The 20317-nt window shown below is 41.1% G+C and overlaps 1 protein-coding gene across 1 annotated transcript in view; it reads left to right on the top strand.

Annotated features, from left to right (window-relative positions):
• The first annotated feature begins 1444 nt into the window (after nucleotides 1-1444).
• The window catches only part of maml2 (mastermind like transcriptional coactivator 2), a 34013-nt gene continuing 15140 nt past the window's right edge, over nucleotides 1445-20317 (top strand). The window contains exon 1 of the mRNA XM_070969825.1: nucleotides 1445-2851. Within this exon, the coding sequence (XP_070825926.1) occupies nucleotides 2441-2851 (411 nt within the window). The 5' untranslated portion in view covers nucleotides 1445-2440. The remainder of the gene's footprint in view (nucleotides 2852-20317) is intronic.

Genomic DNA, 20317 nt, shown 5'->3' on the forward strand with positions numbered 1-20317 from the left:
GAATTTCACACAAGCTGAATGAATCTATCATACAAAATGCTGAATGTGAAACATGGAGGATAACAACTGACTTGTCTCTTAATTATGAGACTTAACCTGGCTATGTAGTCAGAGCTAATGTTAGCATGAGAAACCACAGAGTGAAAAACAGGCAAACTTAAAGCAAACTATCCACGTAACATAAACATAACCACACAACACTTTCTATAACAGTTACCTGAACAGTTTCAACACTTTCTGCCATCCACACACTCAATGTGGATATCCACACACTTAATGGCTCATTCACTGCCAAAGCCTTACTTTTTTTTGTTATCTGCTTTGGCTCTTGTGTGTAACTTTGCATAATCTCCCGTCATGTTTGTGTGGTTTTCTTGTGGGTGCTTCAGTTTCCTTCTGCTTTACAAAATCATACATCCTGTCTCTGTGAATGTCAGTGTGATTGTCTGTCTGTAGCTGTAACTCTTACTGCGCTAGCATCCAGTGTGCGTCTTCATCATATGGGCAAGTCTGCAATCACCCATTAATCTCATGTCAAATTAACAGGTGATGAATGAGTGTTTCAGTGAATTACCTCGAGATTGTAAAATTGAGGCAAAACTGCCTGAATTCTCTTTTGATTCCATTGTAAATAAAAAAGGTGACAAAAGGATTTACAGTTAGATTTCAGGCACAGCAGCCCCCCCACCCCAGCTTCCAGGACATGGGGGACCTCATTTGGACAGCATGTATGCGAGCATATCGGGAGGCAGTTAGCTCATTTGAGCAAATATCAATGGCTCGTTTGGTTTGTCTTCTTGTTCACAAGGATTCGAGGGACATGTGTCTTTCTGGCTGTAGGAGGTTGTACGTGTCAGTTAATGTGTCAGCATGCTTTATATTTGTGTTTGTTAAGTGTTTTAATGTGTAACTTGAGTGGCATGCTGACAAGGCCGCAACATATTTGCAGTCTTATTATTAATTTGTCTGTGTAAGAATTTGACAGCCAGCTTTACTCCAACCAAACTGAAGCTTTCTGAGCTCATAGTTTGGCTGTCCACTCTTTAGAGATTATGTATGTACAGGCCAATCTGATGTATTGACACCCTCTGGCCACAGTTTTAGGACTTCCAGTCGAACTAACTGAGTTTGTATTACGTGTGTTATTCCAGTTAATGACTGTGATTTTGCTGTTATTCTAGAAACCACATGCACACCAGCTGTAAACCCCTATGGCCTTCTAGTAAAGTATGAGCAAACTATTAAACACAACCAGTGACATTTATTAAGAGATCTCAAACAGCATCTTTACAACCACAAATACCTCATCTTCATTTTCTTCTACTTTCTGTGAAAGCAACATTAGTGTCATATTTAAGAAACTTTAACGAGATCCTTCCTCTCTCCTGCCAGCGTCCTTGCCTTGAAGGACAGTTCACCCTTCACTCCACTAGAGTGTGCATGTGGACTCCGCTGCATCCATATGAGTGGATCATGTCAAAAGAGGAATGTTCATACAATGAGGGTCTGTGTATTGTAGTTCCGCTGTTGCCTCAGTGCACCACACGGACAAACGATTGTCAATGGACTATGTGAGACGGGTCTCAATCGGTTTATGCAACGGCTTCCTGCGCCTCGGCTGCGTGGTTTTTGACTTACAGCTTGCAACCAGATCATTCTTATCCGGATGAAGAGAGAAAGACTGAGAGAAAGGACTCATTTCCAAACAAAAACGCCGTGAGTCTTGAAGTTTAGCGGATTTTGTTTGTAGATTCTCCTTATTTTGGGTGGCCAGTCGCTCACTTTGAATTTCTAGTTGGCGGTCTTGCGCTTTTCTTCTTCAGACTATTTAATAAGTGTGGCACATTTGAGGTAAAGTAAGCTGACAATGTGCCAGGGATGTACCCATCGATGAAACTGAAGTTGTGCGTGCTATGGTTTCGGATCATCCAAGGGATTCATATTGAATATAATTTATCTGTGAGCAGAGGTCGAGTCGTTAAGCAAGAGCGGATTCATTCCAGATTCATTCCAGCTGTGAATCCACGAGTCTTTCATGTTTGTAAATCATATTAGTTTTAATTAGAAGCTGACATAATAACACCCCTTAGGAAGAAATCATTAATAAGATTCTGGCACACTAGGGCTTTTTAATGCCTCTGAGTGTGAGTTTATACTGACCTTATCTTACTTTATAGGTAAGTGTTTTTAATCTTTTACATCACTATAACATGTCCTGTCGGCTCGACGAGATCATTGTGCAGCACATATTTCAACACATATCATAGGCTGCATCGTCTTTCTCTCAAGTGACTTTCTGCGCGCAGTGTAGGCTAGTCTTTTCTGTCCACATGGGATCATAGCTGAGTCCTTACGTTTTGTTTTCTTCAATGCCCGTACTGTGGTCCATTATAACCTCAGTGGACCTCAGTCTCAGTAAACTTGTCGGGGACCTGCGGGCATGGGAGAAGCGACCCCTGCTCAGTCCGCTGCAGGGGCATTCGTACCCATGCTGGGTGTCGGTTTAGGAACTATGCCCGGTGGGGTCGGCAACGGGCCGGTGGTGGCCACCTCCAGGGGCTCCGCGGTGCCACAACTGCACAACGCCATAGTGGAGCGTTTGCGCGCCCGCATAGAGCTGTGCAGGAGGCACCACTCCACCTGCGAGAACCGCTACCAGAGGGGTCAGGCCGAGAGCTCGGACCGGGAGCACGAAAATACGCTTCACCTGCTCAACATAGTCCAACAGGGGCCTGGGAACCGAAAGGCAAAGGGCAGCCGAGGATCAATCCAGCAGCCTCCAGAGTACAGTAGAGCCAACGGAGAGCAGAAGGGCTCAGAGGGCGAGCAGAAGATTTCCACGCGCATAGCGGTAAGTTTTGTGGGGTCCTCGGTGATGGTGGTGATCATGAGTGATGATTGTGACTGTGATAAAGTTCGTGGTAACGATGACACCATGGTGATTATGATTATCATGGTGGTGGTGATGATGAGTATGGTGGTGATGCTGTTGCCTGTGATGATGATCAGTTTCCTAAGTTCTGCTCAAACTTACAGGACATCAAAACTCAGATCGTGCAAGATGCATGTATCTGAGCAGTGTGTCACTCTGCTGGTCAACTGAGAGCTGTGATCATGTCTTAAGTAATGCTTTTATACGTATTACTCAAAAAAATGTTAAATTACTCTGCTGTGGCACTTGATGAACAAACAGTTGTCAGGGCCCGACAGGGCAAACAAATCCAGACCAAATGGCACAAAAAGCAAGGAAATGTCTTAAAACGAGAGTAGTAAACTCTAGGTTCCTGATTTTGCTAATTATAGGGGCCATTGAAGTAGACTGAATGATACAGGATCACAAAGCTTGTTTACAAAGCAATCCATTCAGAGGAAATCGTTTTGGGGTCATTGGGCCATGTTGGGATGTTGTGCATTTAGTGCAAACCATGTCAGCATCTCAGTGCAGCTGATCCAAACAGAGGGAAGCAGATGCATTCTGTGGCTTGTTTAACCCATTTAATATGCACCATTATCTCATTTTGCAGTAGGCTTACGGATAATTCAGTTTCCTTTATGTGTCACATAGATTTACAAATTCTCAAGAGGATGTTACCTGTCACTGAAGAGGGTTTCTTAACAAGAGTCATTTAATTTGTTTCTGAGGGATCCTGTATTTAGTAAAGAACTGGAGAATCTTATTTTGAGGAATTTCAATGCTCATTTTGCACATTTTGAGAACCCTCATTGTAAAGGATATTGAGAAAGGACAGTATAGTTTGCGTGTTGTCCCTGAACAACAGCGCCTTGCAAACTCAACTGTGAAACACAACAGGGCTTTCTGTGTGCCTAATGCTGATAGGACTGACTTCCTGTATGGCATCTGTTAAGGGCACAGCCAGTGAGATGTGAGATTTATTTTGTTGTTTTCTTTCATTGTGCATGAGGGAGTTCAGCATCAAGACTATGAACTATTTCCCAAGCAGTGTTTCAGCATAATGTCAGCAGGGTGAAAGCTTGCAGATGTTCCTGCTCTAGATTTGCTTGAGATGCTGGATGGAAAAATAAACAATGTGTAATTTTTCCAGTAAAGCCATAAAAAGGGAGCAATGATTGTTCTGTCAGTTCATTTATTGTCATCACTGGAATTGGGCAGAGGATAGCCTCTACTGCATGTCATGCAGTTGTATTAGTTTATGCTTTCATCAAGGCTTTCACATACAAGAAAAGTGGATTTTCCATGACTTATAGTACTAATATAAAGTGCAGTACAGCTGTGGAACATGACGAGAGGCAAGACAGAACAACATCATGGATTATATTGACTGTCTAAAAGAGGTCAGGGAACATCATTATCACGTACCGTTTCATTTTTACTGATGTTGACTCTGGAGAAGCGTGTTCTACATAAAACTGATGAGTGCAGCGAGATTGTGAGGAGGAAATAAAGTCCTGGCGCACATGTTTTTATCAAGCCTGAGGTTAATATGTTTTTCACAACTCGTGATGATTGGATGAAGCAGAACAGCAGCCGTGGCAGAAATCCCCCTTAATGCATTTACACTTCATCCATCCAGCATTAATACTGCAGAGAGTTTCTTATTCAAAATGAGTAAAGTGTCTACTAATAACACTTGCCATCAACAACGTGAAATATCTTTTGAATAATCTCTGGCTACGAAGAGAATGCAACTTGTGTTTCAAGTATTTCCTGGGGTGCAGTGGTGCTTCACCATACTGCATTCTTCTGAATTAAAAAGTAAGGCTTCTACAATGGCCACATCTGTGCACGTTATTGACTGTTCACATTGGAATTTGCGATGGAAAATGTACACCAAGTGAGGGGCAAACAACACAATGGATTATGACTGGCTGGGAGTGCAGAGTGAGCAGCACTTAACAACGGTGCTCATTGAGACCAGATTAACAAAGGATATTCTTTTAGATGAAATTGGAGAAATTGGGAAAAAGGGATGAGAGCGTACTTATCCAACGACTCAGAAAATGATTTTCCATAATGCTTGCATGAACTCATGGAAAGCTTTTGGATATTCACATTTTAGATCATGTTTTTTCACAACCAGTATTTTAATCTTTCCCTCCGTACCTGTATCAGTGAATGCATTCAGCGCAGAAATAGGTCAGAGTAGAGCTTACAAAACACTGGCCCTGTATTACAATGTACAGACATTCAGTTTCATCAGATCAGGATCCAGCAACCATCTCACATTGTCTATCAACGTTACAGATAGTGAGTACACAAACTAAAGGCTTAACAAACAGTGATACAGCCTTGCTGCATGTAGCATGCCATGCATTGTCATGCCCTATTATCATGCGTTTAACAAATGGCTCACTAAGCACCTTCTTGAAAGATGTGCTGGCCATGAAACTGTTTGAAGCACAAGGCCCCCATATAAATGTTTAGAGCCACTGAATACATTTCCTGCACATGTTTACTTTAAGTCAAACAGGCCTTGAAAAAGCAGTAGGCGAGGGATGCCTGGTGATTAACAGTCCTGTGTGCTCTGGGAGGATTTTGTTATTTCCCAGTCTTGTTCTAGTGACAGATCTGGGAACTACAGACTTAGTGCAGCATACGCTCATAGAGAAAGTGCTCTGTATGCTGATGTACTGTAATGACTTGCTGTGTTTTCCCACTTGTGACTGTGTCCACCACATGGCAGCAGCTTTGTAAAAAGCAGGAGCAGGAGGCAACCTGGTCATCTAGTGGTCTAAAACACAGACCGTAAAACTGCTGTGTCCCCTGTTTGAATCTGGCTAAGAACTTTGTCTTCATGCCACCCTCCTCTCTCTCTTTGTGTTTCCTGTCACTATCTACTGTGAGCGACCCAATAAAGGCACAATGGCACTTACAGGATCTTGAACAAAAGGTCAAAATTTGGAACTGCTGTCGGTCGTGCTTTTGATTTTGATGATAGATCAGATGTTGCCAACTTGGGATTCAGGACCCCTGCAAAGGTTCACTAGATAAATCTGAGAGGTTGCAAGATTATTAACAGGAGAGGAAAACAGAAAATACCCACAAACAAGCATGCAGAATCACAATTGTTATAACATTTATTAATTAGACGTTTTTTAATATAATGAATATAATTTAATTTATTTACACCACACTTTTCTGCCAGTGTACTGTCTGGCACACCATAGACGAAAATAGACAATTCTGTAGCCAAATGAGAAGCTAAAAGCTAATTAAATGTTTTACAACAAAAAGTCATCACATTGAGCTTTAAAAGGTCGAGCATTGTCCTCTCATAGTATAATTTTTGTGCAAATGTGTAATGGCATTCCAAGCACATTTTGTTCAGCTACCATGACGCGAATGCTGACAATGAAACAGAACAATCGCACGTCTTAATTCATCGTCGCTGAGGTAACGATAACTACCAGCTGACCAGTAGATTGTCAGCTTACTCAAATAGCATGGAGAAAAAGACTCATTGTACTCTCTTGTGGTCACGTATGATGGATGAAGAATAGTGTGTGCACGAGTATGAGTGTGGGGTGGGGTGTGCACTGTAAGTGCTTCCTGGCATACCCTGTTTGGCTGTTGAACTGCCTGAATCAGAGCTGCCGGTGGTCTGATCTGAGCCAGGCTCGGCTGTGATGTGAAACAATTAGCCCAGGTCCGTGGGGGCCACCCACAGTGAAGCTCGCAGCTTTACTCAACCCTGTGGATACAGCAAAGATCCATGTTCATCCCACAGATCACTTCCATGTTGTCATGGGAAGGCTGAAGTTTTTCTTTTAGGAGTAGCTGGCTGTCAGTTGGTCTGAATGCTGACTTACTTTAAGTCTGCTATAGTGAGGACAGGAATTGCTGCGGGTTCTGTTTATTGACAGCACGACTGCACTGTAAGCCTGATGTGATTAAGCTTGTCTCATTGTGTAGAATGTAGCTGTGAGATGAGCCGAGCATCTCATAGTGCTCTGATTAAAAGACATTAAGATAGGCCTCCATATACTGTAGTAAAGCCATCTGTTAATCTCCTCCTTCTAGCATTTGGGATTAGCGCTCATTCCAAGATATGGTTTAAACACAGCTACAATCAATCCAATTCTACTTGTGTGTGGTACATTTTCTGTGGCAGTATGTATTTTTAAAATGCCGTCTATTATTTAAATGTGAGTTTTTGCAACAAAAAACACTGAAATGTAGAATACATACTTCTTTGCAAATGATGCAAACTTATCAGATTGAAAGATTTGAGTAGTTATTTACTTTGTGCCAATATAAATGCATTATCCCCCATTCACCATCTACGAAGGATTTAATTTAACAGAATGATACCAGCTGGCATGGTAGTAAAGTACGCTATGGAATGTGACTGAAGTTAGGAGACCTTAAATGACATTTTCTCAAGTATTTCCAGGTTCATTTCAGGCATGTCTCATAGGTGGATATCATGACTATGTTCCTAACTTAATTCCTATGTTGTGTCTTTTGATTGGCACCACAAAAACCGAAGGATTCATCATTACATTTTGCTTAGACAAACATGACAGCAGCTTCTTAGTGATACACACCAGCCGTCAGATTTACTGCCTGATGTTATAAAAGGTACGCCCATGTAACATTATGTTCTGGACATTCCACAGTCCTATCTGAGAGCAGTTCATAAATTTTTAGCACCAAGTAGATCTACATAAGCACAGCTTGTCTTTAGGGATGAGGGAAGTAGTAGGTTAATGTTGCACACAAGGCTAAGGCTGTAGCTTGTCAGTTTTCAGGAAATTACTGCCTCTGGAGGACATCTGTTTGGGCTGTATGTTGATCTTGACTTAGTTAATAGCTACTGTATCATCTTCTGGCTAAATGGTGCATGAAATGAACGTCTCTATCCCCCAGTAAACATAGTTTTATGATAACATCAGCGCACATGCATTCTAAACAACTTAGCTACATATACATTTTGTGATCACGATTGCTCTTTCCTCAAGGGAGCGCAGGGTACAAGCCTCAACAAGCTTCTCTGCTGGTAACCAACCCAGACATCAGATTTGTAAGTGGCACAAAACAAAGTTCACTGATGACTGACATTTCTCAACGGGGCTTTATTTTTCAATCCCTTTGAGTTAATGACTACGTTTACTGAAGATATTAGAGGGACTGTATTTCTTATATCATCTTATAAACTGCAGCTTTTAATATTATTCAATGTCACGATGGCATAAGTCATGATCTTCAACAAAATGTAAATTCTAGTATGATGATGTCCGAGTAAGTAAAATGAAATTTTAAGTGGTTGCCCAAGAGATTTTTTTATTTTTTATTTTTAGCACATCTTCAGTGCTAAGCAGTTGTTGTAGCGCTGTTTCTCGCTGCCTCCAGGAGATTAAACTGTGCAGTGTGATTTTTTTTTTTTCCTTGTTTGTCCAGCCTTGGTAGCTGTTGCTGACTACCCAGTTCTTAACAATGTTGTTAATGCCAGAAAACATGTATCACTTCCTGTGCACCAGTGGATTTTTCCCAGAAAAGACCAGTGAGGCACTGGGTGCATGTACAGTAAAAACTTTCATGAGTTCAGTGTAAGTTATATCAGCCAATGATGGAGAACAGAAAAATATCAGATAACTTAAAGGTCTTGTTAGTTAGCTGTTAAATTAAGAAGACTTGCATTTTTTTGTGACCACTTTTAGAAGAAATCTGTGGAAGTTGATTCTATTCATGTAAAAACATTATCATATTTTGCAAGGATGACTACATTTAATGTCATTTCGGAAGAAAAAAAAAGTAAACCCAATATAATCTGTCTTGAAAAGTCAAGGCTCAGCAAATGTGGTGTCATGCAGAAGCAGTAGCAACGTGTTCGAAATAGTGCTCCGTGAATCTGGGACATCTCTGTACCTGGCAAGATTTGCATTGCCTACTCCTCCTGAAATGAGCACACTTGCATTCTTTTCTGGACTAATTTAGATTTTGTTAACAAGTTCCATCCCACTAACAACACTCACAAAAAAATAACACAAACTAAGAAGACAAAGAAGAACATGTGAATGAGGGAAGACAGCAGGGCAGTGAAGATGTGTGTCAAATCAAAGGCATTCACGGATCATCTGTTATACGGTATGTCTTGTAGTGGTGTCTTAAAAACCCCCTCATCCTTCTCCCCTCTTCCCACTCCCCCACTCAACCACCCTCCCACCCATGTCACACACACACACACACACACACACACACACACACACACACACAGGCACACACACAGGCACACACACACAAGCCCATCCTGCCGCACACACCTCATGTTTTATTCAGCAGCTTATGGGGAGGCTGTATCTGTCTTTGAAGAGTGCTGCTGAAATCGTGTAGTAGACCCATCTCATCCTCAGTCTTCAAGGGATGATACAATATAAGTGTGTACATGCTCAGAGGAACATAGGCCTCCAACAGTCCAGGTAGGCCTGTTCTGGTCTGCTCTGCTGCATGAGGTATACACCCGCCCGGCCTTAGGGTAAATTTAGCCCATAGTTGAACTGGAACAACTGCCTGTCCTGGCTTAAAAGCCTTTCCTCCATAGACATCTGGTTGCTGTCCCTGACTGTGATCTGTGGCCTCTAGCAGAGCTCGCAAGGCAACAGCTTTACCTTCAAAAACCATGTTAAGATTGTAGAAAATACACCATCAGCAGCAACCTTGCAACATCTCCTCCCTGGTGCTGCAGGTTGTGCTGTTTTTGTGTGTCCAGTGTGCTCATTTCTACTCAGTGTAGTGATAAATCAAAGGTCATGCACAAGTCTGTGATTGGCATTGTTTAATCTAACATGATAAAAAAAGAAAACAAGTATAATGTGATGTATCTAGAATTTATACATCGATCATATAGTAGGTCAACAGTAAATTAGTCTATGGCAATTTTGATAATTGTTTAAGTCATTTATCAGGCAAAAATGAAATAGAAAGTTACATATAAGTTAGAGAAAATGTCATATTTTATGATTTTGGACTGTTTGTCAAACACAAGCAATTTGAAGGCACAGTCAAAGAAGCTGTAATGGGCATTTTTAAGTCTTTTCTGATATTTTGTACCTCTGCACAATTAATCTGTTCTACTGATCTCATGGTCAATAAGAAAATATGTTAGGCAGAGCTTTACATTTGTGTATGATTTTCATCTAAAACTCTAGCCTGCAATCTGATGAAGTTCACCAAATATGAAAATGAGTTAAAATATGTCCTTGTTGATTCTACAACTGCAAATTAGACTCTGCAATAGACTCTTGTGAGTATGCGTGGATACTTTCATGTTCTGAATATGAGTTACCCCACTTTTTCGGTGTTTCATCCAAGTGAACATTTCACTGGTTTGAAATACCTCCATTCCCAAGAGGTTTGGATTAGAGAGTCCCCACTGTATCCTTTTGTTGTTGATTTGTGCTTTCAGCATGCTTCCCGTTGTTGCCAGCACTTGTTTGAATTTTGAGTATTATGCGGACCTCAAGACAAAAAAATCTCATTTGTGCCACTGAAGGCAATGGTGGATTTTAGTATGACTAATATATTAGTCCTCCATCATAGCTATTAAATCCATTTGACTGAGGAAACATGTTTTTTCATGGCTTTCATCATCTGGAATTTAGACAAAAAATATGTGAAACTTGAGGCAGTCACTTAGTAAGAAAGGGCCATGTTTATGTACATCTGTATATTCAGAGGGGCCTTGTAGAGGTATCCGTTCATGCCTGGTGCAATTTCTTCTGCTGAGAGAGCTCTTTGAGGTTTGTCAGGTTTTTCCTGCTTGACTTAATTGAAGAGAGGGCAGGATTGTGTGTGAGGAAAAAGAGGGAAGGGAGGGGTGGGAGGTGTGGGGGAGTGGAGGGCAGTGTCTTGGAGTGTCTTTCCACAAGTGCTCTGCTACCCAGTGCTGAAACTGGAACCCTGTGGGAACAAGCATGTTCAGGTGTGTTTTATGTGCGGTACATGGAAGGTGAACTGAGGGGAGAAATTGCATGGAAAATGAAAGACGAGTGGCACTTTGCTGCCTTGTTTACGACTCGGCCTTGACACTGTTTTAACCCAGTAACGCTGGTTTCTGGTCATTTTCAGCATGCATATTGTGCATATTGTGCACCACCTTGACAGCTGTGAAGGTTTTGCTTTAGAACTGACAGTTGTGTGATGTTTGGATAAACTGGAGCTTATCTATAACTGTTCTCATGCTTATCTGACAATCAGCCACCTGATATGTCAGAGTGCCCCAGACTTGTAGCTGCTGTTGTAAACAGATCTGATTATCACGGTTGCCGCTGGAGAACTGGGTGTGGATGCCGGCTTATGTGTTACCATATTAACCTAATGACTCTGTCTTCACTTTGTTGAATTCTTTACTCCAGATTTACATGGATTTATAGGTTTATAACGGGGTATATTTATCAGACAAAACCATTTGAAGTCCGAATGCAGTCAACCATCTCGCTCTTCTGCTGAGGAACAATTGGGTTCAGAGCAAAGCAGCTTTATTTGCAGGACTTCAAACAGCCTATTCTCCCCAGGGTCATTACCCCGCTCAGGAAATGAGAAAGTGGGCTCCTGATGTCACTGGCAAACCCCTCCACAGAATGCTGGGTTAAACTGGGAGGGGGAGGAGAGGGCCACGCTAGATCAGAGTTCAGACGTGTTTACATTACAGCTCAGGATATTTCTCAGAGCCCGGCCAAGCTGCTGAAGTTCCCAGGCTCCAGAGTTGCGGAGTGCTGAAAAGAGGCACAAGCATTCACTTTTTCTTCTCCTCGCTCCCTCTCCCTCCCGCTCCTGTGCTCTGGGGTCAAAGTCATAGTTCAACTCCATTTGCATCGTGGTAATGTTCTGTTCTTTGCTACAGTTGCCCTTGGGGGAATATTATAGATGTGAAATATATGAAATGTGAAAGTCACAAACATAGTTGACACAGTCAATGTTTGCATGTCTGAAATAATGTTGAATAAAGTATGCACTATTGCAGTTTTTTTCCTCTAGTTTCTCAGCAGTGACAACAATACACCAGGTGAATGCTGTCCTATCTTTTAACATGAGCACTTGAATTAGAGTTAATCCAACATACTGAGCCTTTATTGGTGTGTTATTAAATATCAGATCATTTCAGTGCTGTCAGCTTGATAGGGATTCAGGGATTTGGTATTTTCTCTTTTTAGATAGCTGACTAGTTAAATCATTGCAGAGCAGTGTGGCAGGATTATATCTCGTAGCGTCGTGGACGGCACCGCTGCATCACCCTGCCTCATGGAGCTGCCAGCCAATTTAAACCATGCAATTAGTTTGGGTTTCAGTGCAGACTTTCAAGGATTTTTCCAGTTTATTATGTTTCAGATCTTATTTTCATAGTGTTGGCTATTGCTTCCACAGTTTCTTTTGGTAATATTGTTCTCGCCGAAGTCATTGCAGATATGTGAATGTGACAAAATTGCTAAGAAGGACTCAGACTGGGAAAGAAACATGACGGATTTTAAACAAACCCCCAGCTTTGCGAACTTATTTGGGGGAAAACAAAAGGCAAACAATACAAATATTACTCATCACATTATTATTATTGTTGTTATTATTATCATCCATTGTACGATAGTAGATAATCCAGCCAAATTGTTTTGGCCTGTTAGCTGTCAGATCGTCTGACCTCATATTTTTTGCTTAGTCTGACGTCGTTGTAGCGATGCTCTGATGATCTCAGATGAAATCTCAGGGAACTACTAAATCCTTGTCATTTTTAGGTGTGGACATGGTCAGATTTAAAGTAATTGAATATCAATCACGATATTCTGTTTATCAATTGCTTAGAAAATATATGTATTGGTGCTGTATCTGTCTTTAAAATCCCACAACTGTCAAATCCCAGTTCAGTTGTTACAGACTGCTCGACCAGGCTGTCTGGAGCATCAGGTATGGGTCTAGAGGAGGAACATAGATGGTCTTGTTTCTTGCCTCGGCTCTGCCAATAAGGCTGAGAAGTGGCAGCTGGAATGTTTGTGTTAGTGCTGTGCTGTGGTGAGGTGTCACAGTGCTGAGCTATGCCCCGGCGCCTGCTCTCTCTCCACCTTGCCGAGAGGCACACAGACACTGCTGTTGCATCTACAGCACACACAGGAGGTGGAACCAGGGGAGGATCTCTGGTCTTTATCTGCCCTGTCGAATCATCTGCAATTTGGTTTTAACAGGAAGCAGGCCTACGGTGACAGAGGCGCTGTGTGGTTTGGTGGACTAATTTCAGCCTGTGTTGATTGTGGCATATATTGGACAGCTGTCTACTCACTGATGTGATGATTTTGATTGTAATGATTTTGATACTGTTTGTCTTAAAATGAATTCAACAGCTGTTAACATTGTTTGCATATCAGAAGAAAATCCGAACCTACAGATGTAATAGTGCCGGATTTTGATTGGCCAGCAGCTAATTCCTCTAATTCAAGGCAAACTCCCATTGGGTGTGAGTCCTCGCTTACTGTAGCTTTGCTTCACTGGCAGGTATATCACAAAAGTTCAGTGGGGAAAGATGATCAAACCCAATTCCAGAAACGTCCGATTCTGAAATGTAATGAAACATGCATAATGTTTTACAATTTAAACGCTCTGAGCTCTTTGCATGACGAGTGAGAGAAATCTGTTTTCCTACCATGACAGGATTACACGAAGGGGAAATGAGCAGAAACATGCCGTCTCACACTGAAAGCGTTGAGCAGATATTAACAGTCTTGACGTGTGGTTGGCACATTGATGTCAGCTGTTTGAGACAGGGATCCAGAAGTTTAGACAAATACCCGGAGTAACCAGAAAAATGGAACCCATGTTAATGAATACTATCTTTTTCAAATGTGTACATTTTAATTGTTGTTGTCGTCACTTTGACAGTAAGGTCTTGAATGTACATTTTAAGCTTAAAGTAAAGAGAAAGGAAACCATAGTAAAAATGAGAAACTGAATGAGGGGACTCCGACTGTCTCTGCACGGCCTTTATTTTTTCTCCTTCCTTCTCTCCTTGAAAGGCTCACACTATTATAGACAGGATTCCTAATTTTCCTAAACTGTTATTTTTGCTCCTTTGAGTTTTATCCCTTTTCTTCACTCCTGAAAAATTACAAAGTACGTTTAATCCATCTGGTAAAGCCACTTGGTGAATGTAGCCTCCAGAAGATGGGAATGAGTCTTACAGCAATTAAGCAAGTGAATCCTATAACTACATGGGTGCTTCTTTTAAGCGGGTGGAGTAAATCCAAATAAGGCACAATATCTTTATAAAACATGTGGAAGCATTTAGAATAGGGCAAACTTAGGGCAAATCATACACGTGGTCTGCTGGTTGGCCCACAATGAACTTTGATTAATCATATTCTAGTGAAGTGGACCCTTAAAACAAACACTGCATATTAGATTATATCTGGCACAAGGAGGCATATGTGTTAGGTCAAGTGCTGCCTCACAATTATTAATCAATTATTAATTATTAGTGTTAATCAATAATTATTCGAGTCATCTCCATCAATTTTCCACTGTGTCAGTCTCTCCAAAAAATGAGCATTACTGTGTGCAGCACTTAAGACCATACCGAGCTGACTGACAGAGAAAAGCTGTGATGCTGCATTCTTTTCATAGCTGTTAGTGAGAAAGTGGGGTTATTATGTGTGCGTATGCATGATAACAAGAAGGAGAAAGAGAGTGAAGAGAACATTCCTTTCTCACTCCCACTCTCCACCACCACACCCCCATTGCTACTCACTGCCACCCCACCCCCAGTTTCCTTCCTGTGCTTTTTTTAGAGTCTATTGGATGTTTTTCCCACATCCGGCAACAAAGCCAGCCTTTTTATGCCATAAACTAACAGCATGGTGTTCTGTGTTTCTGCTACAGCCAGGCATGGTCAGATGTGATAAATTAATTGAAGCCTGCTCTTTCCTAACTTCACGTCCTCCTTCTCTTAACAGATTGCTCAGGTAGGCTAGTTGGTTGGAGTGTCTCCTTGAAGAGCAGAAATTGTTTCTATCATGTGTTGAAGAAAATTTTCTGTTTTTTTTTGGTTATCAATATTTTAAACTTAAGCCATAGCAGTAAATTTAAGACTGCGGGCTCCTTTTGATGTGAATTTACAACATATGATTTAGATTAGTTTTCACTGAAATTTAACAAGATTAGAGCATCTTGAAATCTCAAATTTTTTGTTTAGAAAATCAAAATATGTTCATTCAAGAACTGCTATTAGAGAGGGATGATGTCGATTGAGGACTAAGTGGATCTAATTTTTCTTAAATAAAAAACAACAAACCCCCCCCCAAAACATTTGGTTATTAATTTGGTCTTGAATACTTTAATCGCCCCGTGAAATTGGCTTGTTACTTGTTATGGAATACATACACACATTGTTGTGTATTTTTTAGTTAGTTGGCTTTAAATTTCTGTTGTGGAGTAGTCAGACTGTCAGTGGTGGCTAGGCTAACAATAGGCTGGTTAGGTAAAGCTAGCTCTAATATTAGCATTGGGTACATCAACAAGGATTTATGAAATTACTGTCATTTTAAAAGCATTGCACATATGGCGATGACTGCATGAGAAAACTAGAAATTGCTTTTGTGGGATCTAGAAGAGTTTTGTAAATATATAAACTTCGTTTTTAGTTCAACGTGTCCTGTCACAGTTTTGCAAACTGTTTTTTAATGGCAGTCTATGGGGATGTTAACACACGCGCCACCTAGAGGCAATGTGTGCTGGAGCTACAGTTTTTTTCTGTCTCGCATTTTGGTGCTACTGGCTGGACTCAAACTGCAGTGCCAGATCTGCAGGTGGCCTGCCATTGGATGATAAGCTTGGTTCATGTGCTGTACATCAGTAACACTGTTTGTCCTTGTTAGCGTAAAAGTTATGTGCAATATATTTGATAATCATATCTGTTTTTACAATTTTGCTATCATTCAAGCAGGTTTTACTTAAATAGCCGACCACTGACCAACAGAAGATACAATATTTAACTCGTTAGTGCATTATACCAGAACAGCGTTTCAAAGCACTGATTAAAAAAGTGACACTTGTGTTTATCATCGTTTGTCCTCATTGTCATTCCCAGTGAATTAATTCCCTTTAAGAGGGAATGTTCCCCTCTATTATACTGCCTTGGCTGAGTTTGAATCACCAAGCTCATCTGTTTTGCCTGAAGTAGTCAAAGCGAGGGAAAAAAACAGCTGTCTAGTCAGTGAAGGGATGCCTTGCCAGTTGAGCTGTGAAATCCACACAAGCAAGCAGGATAATCTCTTCCACCCAGGCCAAATATCATATCCCGGGATGGAAATGCAGATAGTTCCACATACACAACCTTGACCTAACAGGGTGTAATTTAATGTGACAGCAGCATAATGTATAATATGATATCCCAAATGTTATCGCATTGACACTAAAGGTAGATGTTCCTTTTTGTTTGAGTGACATTTCTACCAACAGCATTTCTGAGGTAATTCTGCATTTTAGTTTAAGTTTAAGCATTGTATAAGGTTACCTTGGCACAGGTTTTTCCTGTTGTTTTGCAAACAAGAAGAGGAATGACCTATAAACTTGTTTACTTGTTCATGTCCAAAATGTTCAGATTTGCTCTGCCTCCACTAACAACCTTATGCTAGCGGGGGGGACTTCCAGTATACACTGGAAGTGAGGGACTGATCAACTTGTGTTACCACTTCCTGCTTCAATTTCTCCAACTTATACTATCACTGCAGTCTGCCAGTTTATCTTCCATGTGGCAGCCTCTGTCCGGTTAGGTTATTGTTGTTCTACAGCCCATTCCTGCAGAGTGGTCAGAGCGAGCCTGACCACATTCTGTGCTTCCTCCTTTAGCAGACGCTACAACAATAGCCACATGGCTGTGAGTCCCTCACATGAGCTGTTTTGAGGGTTCACTGTCCATTTAGTTGTGCCTCATTCATTCCTTTTTTGTATAAATCCAGCCAATTGCAACAGAATGGGCAGATGACTGGCGCTCTGTGTAGCCAATGAAATTCCAAAAATAAGGATACACTGCTTAAGTGGGTAATTTACCGCCAAATCAAGGAATTCAAAGCAAATAGTTATATTACATAGGATTTGAAATGATGAATTTAGTAAATGGCGTCAATATAAAGATGTATCGCATAAATATGTGTATAGAACGACATATGTATAGATGACCTAAATATTGATTGCCTTAATATAGAGATTGATATTTGTATGCATAAATATAATAAATGGCCTTTTTTGGAGAAGACCTAGACATACCATTAGAAAAATTATACGTAAAATCATTTTCTGTGGTCTTGTTATCAATGTTTTATGTTGAATTTGGAATAGGGTAGGGGTCCTTGCTGTCATCCCATTGTGTTTTCCAGGCAGAAATCAAAACCTTTGTCTTCAGTGTCTTCAAACTTCTGTTAATCAGTGCCAAATAGCACTTACAGTGATTCTGTCTGCTTGGGATAAAATTTCAGTGTTACTTTTCAAAAGAGTCCAAAACCATGCATGTCCTCCAAATCGCTAAAGAACAACTTTCAGTTTACATAGGGTGTGTCTCGGACAGACATTTTAGGCTAATTTTATGTTCATCATCTAGAGCAGTTTGACTGTTTTAAAGCAACAGACTAGATGTTTACTTGACCAGATACCACTAGATACAGAGGACATGCCTGCAGCTGCTTTAGGCTATTTTGGGATGAAATAGGTGCTTAGGATTTAATTTTTTCCACAATCAGTGCAAATCCTCTCAGTTTGAAATCACAATGGTTGCTTAGTGTTTCCCCTAACTTAAAGTGAATGTCAGTGATCACATCATGGGAAAGTTGTCTTTTTCCACTTGGACAGATTACCTGAGAGCACAATGTGACTCTCCTACCTGTTGCTACATGTAAAAAGACCTAAAGCGCTGGTTCACAAGGCCCACTTAGTCTCAGACAAGAGCTGCCTACATGCAGAAACTTGCTCAGAGACATAGGCTGTGCTGCAACCTTGAACTCTCTCAGCCACTGTGAGAGCCACCACTTGCACTGTGCACTGCACAGTGGTGAGCTCAGTACCGGCAGGGCTGGAAAGGTGCTCTGAATGAAATGTACTTTTTATTCTGCATATGTCGGAGACAACACATTTTACAGATGAGATGAGGAGTGACCTTTTTATCCTTCATTTAACACTGGAGCAGCATTAGACCAGGGCCCTTAAATTGAATGCAAAAATGCTGTTTAGGTGGTATTTCTATGTGCACAGGAAGTGACCAATCAAATTTAAAGCTGTACTAATCAATTTTGATCACAGTCTTCACATGTTAACACCTTACAAAGTTAAAGTGACCAATGTGTTGGTTACTCAGACCTCCAGATGAAACATTAGCATTAGCATGTTTCTGGCTACCTGACAAGTGTTCACTCTCTGTGTAACTCTGTTTTGGTCTCCACCTCCAGGAAAAAAGGATTTGTGGCTCTTTAGCTGCTAGATGCTACACTTCCTTCACCAGGTAGTCTCTAACTTGGTCTGATGTTTGGTGATGTATCGAGCACGCAGTGGGATTATCACAGCTTGTCTGTCATGAACTACTGCCTGCTGTAACCAAAACATTGTGATAAAAGCGGCTAAGAGGCTTGCCTGGGTTTGTAAAAATGAATTTAACACTCATGATTTCTTTGTATTTAGGTTGAAATCAGACAGTGCTAAGTCAGCAATGTGCAAAGTTACCTAGTGCAGCGATTAATTTCCTTCTCTACCTGATGATCCCCTTGGTTTTGTGGCAGTCAAACTCGATCCACAGACTTTTCACCAGTCTCAACAGTGTGAAAAACAGTTGTTTTTTTTTACACCAAGCTATCTATTATTTCAAAATGAACTGAATTGCTTGTTGCTGTTTATTTGTGGATGATGGTATCTAACTGATATCTAAGATACATCAGTATCACGTGATGTTTTGTTTTTTTGTCCTTCTGGGAAATGTCAGGCTGATGATAAATTTTTAGAGGTCACATATTTTCTGCACCATGATCCCCCAATGCTCCCCCCACCGCACACACTTCTTCCTTGGTTGGAGTCTGTGAGAGCTCTGCAGTGTTTTCTGTGTCCGTCTCTGCCAGCGTCGGTCCACACAGACCTTATTTGGAATGTCAGAACTGATAGGAGTGGGAGTCAAACAAAGCTTCCCACTCATTTATATTTTTCTTCTTACTTTCTAGCTGCAGTAGTCCCTTTTCAAACTGAACTAGCAGAGAATTGTTTCAGAGTATGAGTGCGGATTAGTGTGACTGCTCGCCTGTCCTAATGCATGTGTGTGTAATTCAAGTGAAAGCTAAGAGAGATGACAAAACTCAACAAGTATACCCTTTTCAACTAGTGGATTTTTCCAAGCTTTCTCCATTGAAGCAGTTTAAAACACTAAATGTGTTTCCCGTCTCTAAAAGCATGAGGCTTATCAAGACCTGGCTGAGTGAAGGAGCATTAGCACAGCATTAACCACTCAGCCCAGGTTTCCCACGGGATATAAAATGGATCCTTGTTTCACTGGGAAATCGCCACAGCATTGCTGCTAAAAAGCACTTTGCTGCTATCACATCAGATATTGAGGAATATTGTTTCCTGATTTGGAACAGCAGTCACTGTGCTTGAAAGGGAGCATCAAGGAATTCATAATCCAAACAGCTGAGCGATAGGACATACAGTAAAGAGCTTAAAAGGCCTAAATATGGTACAATTAAAGATCATCTCATCAGTAGTTACTGCAGATTCTAAATAATGCACCGTAGTTTCATGCCTCGCATTAGCTAGTGAAGCTAGATGATGGTTTTCTTTCTAGTGGCCAGAGACATGACTGGAATGGCTCAGGACTGTGTTGCTCAACTCAGCAGTGGCACTGTTGGCTCTCACCGTGCTGCAGCTGCATGCTGAAGAGCAGCCAGATGTTTGAGATGGTGAAATGAGCCTAGCGAGCAGGAAACAGCTCTGCATGCCATAGGAATCGTCTTTGAAAACAGGAAGGGAACTTGTTCCCTGCTTATGGGCCTTTTCCTGTGGCATGACCGGAGGCAGGCCTTGTGTTTGACGGTTGCTGGGGAAAAGGTACTTGTGGTTGTGTGGCAATGGCCTTTTAAGGGTACAAACATTGTAGGAGAGCTTTAGACCTGTTAAACAAGGGATTTGTTTTCAGAGAAGCTAAAATCATCAGGTTGTCTGCTATCTCAAGTGGAGTCGTTTTCAGGTGTTAGTTTCAGCACTGCACTCGTTACATTTTTGTGTAATGTGATAGTTCGACTAAAAAGATTTTTGGAACCTAATGCGTGAACCAACCTCATATAACTGCCTGAAGACCCAGGTGTCAGCTTCATTATCCTGATTTACTTTCAC

Source organism: Chaetodon trifascialis, chromosome 9, assembly GCF_039877785.1.
Source record: "Chaetodon trifascialis isolate fChaTrf1 chromosome 9, fChaTrf1.hap1, whole genome shotgun sequence".
In the NCBI taxonomy this organism is placed as follows: Eukaryota; Metazoa; Chordata; class Actinopteri; order Chaetodontiformes; family Chaetodontidae; genus Chaetodon; species Chaetodon trifascialis.